This window comes from Mustela lutreola, chromosome 5, assembly GCF_030435805.1.
Source record: "Mustela lutreola isolate mMusLut2 chromosome 5, mMusLut2.pri, whole genome shotgun sequence".
In the NCBI taxonomy this organism is placed as follows: Eukaryota; Metazoa; Chordata; class Mammalia; order Carnivora; family Mustelidae; genus Mustela; species Mustela lutreola.
In genome coordinates, this window is record NC_081294.1 from 164245775 (window position 1) to 164255335 (window position 9561).

At 36.3% G+C, this 9561-nt stretch overlaps 1 protein-coding gene across 1 annotated transcript; it reads right to left on the reverse strand.

Annotated features, from left to right (window-relative positions):
* Positions 1 to 6424: 6424 nt before the first annotated feature.
* Positions 6425 to 7363, reverse strand: LOC131831466 (olfactory receptor 2L8-like). The gene has a single exon (XM_059173509.1). The coding sequence runs from the start codon at positions 7361 to 7363 to the stop codon at positions 6425 to 6427; it is 939 nt and encodes a 312-aa protein (XP_059029492.1).
* Between the last annotated feature and the right edge of the window lie 2198 nt (positions 7364 to 9561).

The window sequence follows — 9561 nt, forward strand, 5'->3', positions numbered from 1 at the left end:
CTTCACGTTTCATTGCACTGTGGTTGGAAAATATGCATAGTATGATCCTAACTTTTTTTTTAACTTTTTGTAGCCTGATTTGTGACCTAGTATTCTTTTCTAGAGAATTTCTCATGCATTTGAAAAGAATGTGTATTCCGCTGATTGAGGATCTAATGTTCTGCAAATATCTGTTAAGTCTATCTGGTCCTGTATGTGTTTCAAAGACATTTTTACCTTGTTTATTTTCTGGCTAGCTGATCTTTCTATAAGCAGGATGTGAGTGTCTCTTATTTTGTTGTTATCAACGTGTTCCTTTATGTTTGTTAATGTTTTATATATTTAGGTGTTCCCATTTTGGGGGTATAAACATGTACATTTATTATATCTTCTTCTTGAATAGTTACTTTTCTTATGATAGAGTGTCCTTCTTCATCTCCTGTTATTGTATTTTGCTTAGAATCTAGTTTGTCCAATGTAAGTATTGCAAATCTGGCTTGTTTTTAATATCCGTTATATGATAAATATTTTTTCATCCACTCATATTCAATCTATAGGTATCTTTATATTAAAAATGAGCCTTTTGTAGGCAACATATAGGTGGATATTTTTGTTTCATTTTGATTTGTTTGTTTTATGGACTTTATGAAAAGACACACTGTCTTTTTATTGGAGTGCTTAATCCATTTACATTTAGAGTGGTTATTGATATATATGTATTTAATGTAATTTTATTACTTGTTTTGTCATTTTTTTCTGCAAGTTTTCTGCATCTAGTCTTTATCACTTTTGGTCTTGCCTTTCCACTCAGAGGTCTCTGTATTATTTCTTTTAGGACTGGTTTAGTTGTTACAATATCCTTTGGCTTTTGTGTGTCTGGGAAACTCTTTATCACTCCTTCTACTTATCCAGCCTTCCTGGATAGAGTATTTTTGTCTACAGATTTTTCTTATTAACCAGGATGAATATATCATGTTACTTCCTTCTAGCATGCCAAGTTTCTGTTCAGAGATCCAGAGCTAGCTGTATGTGTCTTCCCTTGTAAGATTGAGACTTGTTTTCTTTGTCCTTTTAACACTTTTTTCTTTACTATTTTTCTATATTATTTTTCTTTATTTAGCTCACAAATTTAACTATAGCATGTGTTGGTTTGGTCTGCTTTACTTGCTTTTGTTGGGATTCTTTGTGCCTCCTGGATCTAGATATCTGTTTCCTTTATCAAATTAGGGAAGTTATCAGCTATACCTTCATCAATAAATATCTGCCCCCTTTTCCCTCTTTTCCTCTGAGACTTCTATATTATGAATGTCATTATGCTTGATGGAATCGTTGAGTTCCCTAAGACTGTTCTCAAGTTCTATAATTCTTCTCTCTTTGTTTTATTAAGCTTCATTACTTTATAGCATTTTATTTTTTATTTCACTTATTCATTCCTCTGTTTCTTCCATCCTTGTGTTCATTGTGTGTTTTGAATCTCAATTATTGCAGTTTTCATTTCTTTCTTTTTTAAAAGAATTATTTATTTTAGAGAGGAAGAGCACAAGGAGGGAGAAAGTTAGAGGAAGAGAGAGAAACAAATTCCCCTCTGATTATGAAGACCTTCACAGACTTGATCTCAGGACCCTGAAATGGTGACCTGAGACAAAGTCAAGAATTGAACATTTAATCAACAAATCCACCCAGGGACCCTGGCTTTCATTTCTTACTTTCTTTTGTTTTTAACTAATTTATCTCTGTAGTAAGAACCTCCCTTCCATTCTTTTCTCAAGCCCAGTGAGTACCCTTATGGTTGTTACTTATATTCTTCATCAGGCCAATTACTTATATCAGTTTCACTCTGGTTTCTCACAGTGACCTTGTGTTATTTCATTTATGATGAATTCCACTAGCATTTTGTAAATGTCTCTGTCTTCATCTCTGTGTTATAAAATCCTGTTTGATTCCTGCCCCTGAAGTTAAAGGCTTTATGATAAAGAAACTATAGTATCCATGGCCTGGTGCTTCAGGGGGTGTATCTTGTGTGTGCTTCATGCACTCCATTGGATGCACTCCATTTTGGCTACTGTGTACTTTGGGCCAGTCAGTTGAAGAGGCTGTCCTTGCCTCAAGTGGACAGTTTGGTCCTTTGTCAGGGTGCGGGAATTTAACTCGGTGTGATAAGGTCTGCTTGTTAAATGAGACCTGGTATTATTACCATTAGAATTGAAGCCTAGGGGACGCCTGGGTGGCTCAGTGGGTTAAGCCGCTGCCTTCGGCTCAGGTCATGATCTCAGGGTCCTGGGATCAAGCCCCGCATCTGGCTCTCTGCTCAGCAGGGTGCCTGCTTCCCTCTCTCTCTCTCTCTTCCTGCCTCTCCATCTACTTGTGATTTCTCTCTGTCAAATAAAAAAAATTTTAAAAAGCATCAAGAATAGATCCAATTTAAGGTAAACAGAATTAGTGTTTTTTAAAAAAAATAGAAAAGAAAAAAAAAGAATTGAAGCCTAGGAGAGCTCTATGGTCAGAAGACTTGCTGTGGACAAGTTCTTCTTCTGGTTTTGTGTGGAAGGGGCTTACCACACTGGGACCAAGGCTATTTTGACTAGGAGGGGCTTTATAACCAGAATTCAGAGGTGTGGAAATCTATGTAAATGGGTAGTTAGCCAGTGTAGTCCTCGTCCTTTTTACCCCAGGTAGTCTACCCCTGGAATGGGGGGAGGAAATTTTTCTAGCCATTTCCTTTTCCTTGGGAGAGGGGTCTCCATGCTTGTTGCTCTTAGGGATGCACTCTTAGAAGAGTAAATAATCTCTCTTTTGTGTGTCCCAAGACTTTTTCAGTCACTGTTTTCATCCTATCTGACTCTGGGTTGTTTATATCCCTTCTTTCCATGATTGGCACAGTGCTCTCAGGGCTCTATTTCAGTAAAGCCTCCTGATTTTTTTTAATTTAAATTCAATTAATTAACATATATTATATTATTGGTTTCAGAGGTAGGGGTCAATGATTCATCAGTCTTATATAATACCAAGAACTCATTACATCATGTGCCTCCTTAACGTCCATCACCCAGGCACCCCATGCCTCCACTCACCTCCCCTCCAACAACCCTCATTTTGTTTCCTATGTTTAAGAGTCACTTACAGTTTATCTCTTTCTCTGATTTTGTATTGTTTTATTTCCCCCCTCTTCCCCATGATTCTCTGTTTTGTCTCTTAAATTACACATATCAGGTGTGCCTGGGTGGCTCAGTAGGTTAAAGCCTCTGCCTTTGGCTCAGGTCATGATCCCAGGGTCCTGAGATTGAGTCCTGCATTGGGCTTTTTGCTCAGCAGGGAGCCTTCTTCCTCCTCTCTCTCTCTCTCTCTCTCTGCCTTTCTACTTGTGATCTCTGTCAAATAAATAAATAAATAAATAAATCTTTAAAAAAAATCCTACATATCAGTGAAAAACAAAACAAAACAAACAGGCAAGCAACAAACAAAACTCCAGGCTTTATGAATAGAATGTGAATAGAAAACTGCAGTGGTTTTCTGGGAGTGCATCTCCCTATGTTGGGAGTGAGTCGGGTTTGACTTAGAAGTTCAGTTGTGCCAGACTGCAAGGACATGAGATTTGGAGCTAACAGGCTTAGCAGCCAGTTTTGGGATGGATCTACCCTGGTAAGGTGACTCTTAATTTATGCTGAGGGTCAGGGAAGAAAAATGGTGCCTACTGGATCCTTTGTCCACAGAGTGGTGTCTCCATGAAAGTTACCTTCCATGAACATGGTCCAAGAATTAAGAATCTTTCCCCATGTGCCCCAGATGGTCCTCATATCTTTCTCTCTGCCTCTGGCTGTTTGCCTGTCTTCTCTCCATGAATAGGGTAGTATCTGCATGGCTCTATCTCAGCAAAGTTTGTATACCTTTAAACTCTAGTCTTCAAACCCTAACTGGTTGCAAAAACTCAGCTCCTCTCCTTTCCCTATCCAATGGCTTTGAGGAAGTCTTCTCCTTAAATATTTCCCTGTGTACTCCCCTCTCTCTCTTTTCTCTCTGACCAGGGCTTCCTCCCTTGCATAGCACTCATGTTTCATTTCTCCCCAAAACCACTCCACTCCCCACTCAATGTGGCCTCTACTCCTATTTGTGGAATTTGTTCTGTCAGTGATCAAGTCAATTTCTTTTTATTTAGAATGATTTGATAGATACTTAGTTGTGTTCAAAGAATGAGATGACCTTAGGATCTTCTTATAGTACCATCCTAACTCTTCACCCCTCATTCTTTTAATATAGTATTTTATTCTTAAGTTGGACTGAATTTATTTTTGATAAAAAAATGAATTCATTTTAGTTAAGAACTTAGATGATCATATTTCAAATCCCAAATTAATTTAATAATAAAAAGCTTGCTTGTAAATGTTTAATGAGCATTTGGTCCCTGAAATTAAGCAGTGAATATCTTCTTTTTGCAGAAATGAAATTTATGTTATGAGAAAAGAAATTAAGTCTTCCATCTCAAGCAAATGCTTACTTTTGAAAATATTACCATATTATCATATAGCTTCTTATGATGAGAGTATTTCCCATTATGTATTTTAGGAAAATTCATACATATGCCATTCCCAAATCAAGCTCATAATCAGTTAATAGTCTATAAATCTTTAAAGGTTCACTTAGTTTTAGTATAAAAATATACAAATTTATATATATGTTATAGAATGTGGATCTTCTATTTTTGAAGAAAAATACTTATTTCCAATTCGAATGCATCAGTCATAAATCACTGTCATGCTTGGGATAATACAGGGCTTCTTACATTTATTCTAGATTTCTTATTTATATCTTACCTCAGAAAATGTGGAATATAACAGAATTATTTCTTAAACAGTGATGGAGATATATATATATATATATATATGTATGATACAGACCTCACTCAAATCAAACCCCCCAATTCTGGTTGACTAGAGTTATGAAAATACAAAATGTATAATGAAATATCCATAACAGAAATTATCTTATAAAAGGTTTTTTTTTAATTTATTTTTTATTTTCAGAATAATAGTATTCATTATTTTTGCACCACACCCAGTGCTCCATGCAATCCATGCCCTCTATAATACCCACCACTTGGTACACCGACCTCCCACCCCCTGCCCCTTCAAAACCCTCAGATTGTTTTTCAGCATCCATAGTCTCTCATGGTTCACCTCCCCTTTCAATTTCCCCCAACTCTCTTCTCCTCTCTATCTCCCCATGTCTCCATGCTATTTGTTATGCTCCACAAATAAGTGAAACCATATGATAACTGACTGTCTCTGCTTGACTTATTTCACTCAGCAAATCTCTAACACTCAGCATAATTTCTAACAATGTCTTTAAGGGAAGTAAAAATTGTGTGTTTAATGGAATGCTTTGGAAGTGGCTCTGATTGATTTCTCAAAAGTATATAGTATGTAAACTCCATCAATCTTTTCATACAATAGTTCTTATTATTTAATAATCCATTTTGCATCTCCTCAATCATAATTATTTATACTGTGGTACACCTGAAATAAGTTGTTTTCTTACGATTCCTCTAGATTCCCCTGGGGTCCCTCTCATTAAAAAATATAAATTTCATTTCTTTTCTAATGTGGGGGACTTCTAAGTTCATGAAGAATTTTATCCTTAATCTTTATATCTATCATACTGTATCAGTCAGGAGAGCCAGTGTCCAATATTTAAGAGTAAACTTTAATAGAAATAAAACAAATAACCATCTATCAATATTGATAAGTAGATACTAGATATATTATTTTTCTTTATAGAAATTTCTTTATAGAAAACTTTATAGAAATTCTTTATAGAAATTTTTCTTTATAGAAATCTTTATAGAAAATTATAAGAATTTTCTTGATAGAAATTTTATAGAAATCTGGCAATGGTATAACATGTATTATTCTTTAATTCTCTTTTCAATATTTTGAGGATACATACTAAGTATATTAGAAGTAATACACTGGATAATACCATCAAGCTGGATTGTTTCCATGATCACTTCTACATATTAGCAAAACCTTATTTTTAAAATATTTTATTTACTTATTTGTCAGAGTGAGCCAGCACAGGCTAGCAGTGTGGCAGCAGAGGCAGAGGGAGAAGAAGGCTTCTGATGAGCAAGAAGCCCAATGTGGGGCTTGGTCCCAGGATGCTGGGATCATGACCTGAGCTGAAGGCAGCTGCTTAAGCAATTGAACCACCCAGGCATCCCTTAGCAAAACCTTATTGCCCAAAAGGAAGAAATAATGACCTTTTCCTTAGTTGAAAAATAATCACAAAGAAAACAAAGAGTGATGAAACATATACATTTTATCAAATTTCAATTATTTCAATCTTCTAATTTATTTTAGTCCTTGCCTTATATCCTGGAATAATATTGCTAAAGAATATACAAGGTGCAAGTAATCTACTTCTGAGGCCACAGGACTAATGAGAACTTACTCTACATTTTTATAGAGCACATTCTTTGAATTAGTCTTCTCAAGGCACCTATCACCTCCCTGTTTCTCAGGCTGTAAATAATGGGGTTGAGCATTGGGGTCAGGATGGTGTAGAAGACAGCCAGTGCCTTGTCCTCTGTTGGAGATCGGAGGGATCTTGGGCGTAAATAAGTGTAAGCAAAGGGTGCATAGTAGAAAGTCACCACAGTTAGGTGGGTGCTGCAGGTCGAATAAGCCTTCTTCCTCCCCTCTGTTGACTGCATGCGGGAGATGGCAAATAGAACCCTGCCGTAAGAACATGCAATGCCAATGAAAGGAAACACAATCAAGAGTGTGGTGCTTACAAATACTGTGTACTCATAGACCCAGGTGTCCATGCAGGCCAGAGTCAACATGGCGGGAACATCACAGAAAAAATGGTTGATAGTCCTGGATCGGCAGTAAGGTATATGGAGGGCATATACAGTGTGGGCACAGGAGTTGATTGAGCCCATTATCCAAGATCCTATTATCATCAAAGCACATATTCTTTTACTCATATGAATGGGATAGTGGAGAGGAGAGCAAATAGCCACATAGCGATCATAGGCCATCGAAGCCAACAATAATCCCTCTCCACCAGCTAAAGTCAAGAAGAAGAAGCTCTGAACCCCACACCCAATGAAAGAAATAGTCTTGTTCCCAAAGAGATAATCAAAAGCCATCTTGGGGACAATGGTGGAAATGTAGTTCAGGTCCATGAGGGAGAGCTGGCTAAGTAGATAATACATTGGTGTGTGGAGATGGGTATCCACAAGGATGAGGATGATCATAGACAGGTTGCCAAAAAGAGCCATTAGGAAAATGAGAACAATGAGAATGAAGAAGATCAAACCAATTCTTGATGGTGGAAACAACCCCGATAAGAAGAAATCTGTGGAAGTTTGGTTATTATATTCCATAGGGCATTAATTTCGTTTTCCCTAAAGACAGACACACATAAAGTATAAAAAACAAGTTCTCAATAATCCATTATCTGTGATTTATTCAGCAGACTCTGCAGCTTAAAATAGTAATAATAATCAGAGTGTTTGGGTAGGTCAATCTGTTAACAGGCTGCCTTGGCTCAAGAAGCTTGATCCCAGGACCCTGGGATCAAGCTTTACACTGGGCTCCCTTCTCAGTGGGGAGACTGCTTCTCCCTCTCTTGCTGACCCTCCCTCTTCTCTTGCACTCTATTTCTCTCAAATGAATACTTTAAAAAAATCTAAAAACAATAAATAATTATTTTGAAAAAAACTCACAATTTTCCTCATAGATAAAATTTTATGAGGCAAATATCTATGTCTAAATATGTGAAAACTATCTTACAAAAATCTTCTCAATTTGTGAGAATTATGTATTTTTGTAATGATCTTATTAAGATATGCATATTTTCCTACATAAATATAGCTATTAACAAAGTCAGAAATTATATCATATATGTAGGCATTATAAATCAGTATAAATGGATTAAATTACAGAACCATTTGAATATAATTTTATGACTCTTAGAAGATGCTTTTTTAATAATTAAGTCCAATATTTCTGGAATTATAGTAGCCTATCAGTTCATATTGTAGATATATATATTCATGTGCTTTGATTTCTGCTCAAAAAGCCTGTCAAATCAAACTTTTTAGCAAGTATCATTTTTCCTTCTTTTTTCTGCAGAAATATACTTTGAATTATTTTGTCATACACTGTTTTCACAAAACAATTTTATTCATCCATCTCACACAACTTCCAAAAACACTAGTTTAAGTAAACCCTTTTCATGAGAACTTACTCTTTAATTTTTCTTGTAGCTTTCATAACTATGTTCAAGTTCTTTGAAAAAATATGTGCATTCTGTTCACCTGATTCCCAGTAGTTACATGATATTATGCACTGTGTTATGACACATCTCTTTTACTTATTCCTTTTTGTTTGTTTGTTTTTGTGTATTTAAAATTATTTTCATTCTAAATAAGTTTGAGTTCACCAAATATGTGAATTATCCCTCTGTCATAAAATTCAGTTACTATAATAACAAACAAGTAGAAGAATAACTTAACATGATGGAGAATTAAAGGTACCTTAAACATATCTCACCCCTTGAACACAGCTATATAGTTGTCAAATCATTTTGAACACTGAATAAATCAGTTGAAGATGTGAAAAAACAAAAACTGCAAGTCTACAAGTAGAAAAATGACAAGAGATATAGCTTGGATAAGGCAGTGGGGAGGGACCCTGATAATGGAGTCTACAGAAAAGTATTATAAGCAGTGGAGCACAAAATATAAGCTTTTAGAAGGTTACTACATTACTACAGTGAGGTATGTGTCCTGCTTAAAGATGCTTAGGTGTCAAAGTGACGTGAACTCACAGGTGTAACACTATGGTCTGAGGATCCCCTGGGTTACATGAATGAGCAGCTCCTATGTGCTGCAATGTTCCCAGAGATAAGAGAGTGGAAGCCAGCTGAGAGCAGTGAGTGTTGATGCTGGATTTCTGCTCTGTTTTGACATAAATGGCAAAACAACAATAGTGGGAACACTTTTTTTGAGATAACACAAACAACAAAAGCATGGTGAGACCCTCTCTTGAATGATCAGCACTGGACCATGGGATGCCATTCTTTAAAATATGGAGATGTGAAAGTCAGTCACGTGCCCGAGATAAAAACCTTAGTCACAGGCAATGTGAGCATAGGGTTCTAATAGAAACTGAGAACATAGGAGTAATTGATTGTTCTTATGCGGGGCTCCCTGAAGGTGGGGCACAAACTTTCATCTCCAAAGTTAGAGAGAAAGGCACTGCAATATTCATCCTATCCATCAGTGCTAAACAAGGGGAAAAACAAAACAAAACAAACAAACAAAAAAGCACCAAATAGTGAAGACCAGAGCTGCTTACACAAATCCCTGCCCACCTCTGCCCTGGAGGTGCAATTCCACTAGGGCAAATCCACTGACAATCAGCACAACAGGTCTTTCCTTCTGAAGACCATGATGAACAACTTGCTCACAGGAAGTTTATTTATCATAAAGTGCTGTAAATCTTTAGTTCTAGGGTAAAATAGTACCTAGGTGCCATTTTACTTTGACTCTTTATTTGCTATTGTTATTTTTTCTTC

What these genes read in the sequence shown, in the direction of transcription:
- LOC131831466 (XM_059173509.1), bottom strand. Translation starts at nt 7,363, where the DNA reads ATGGAATATAATAACCAAACTTCCACAGATTTCTTCTTATCGGGGTTG.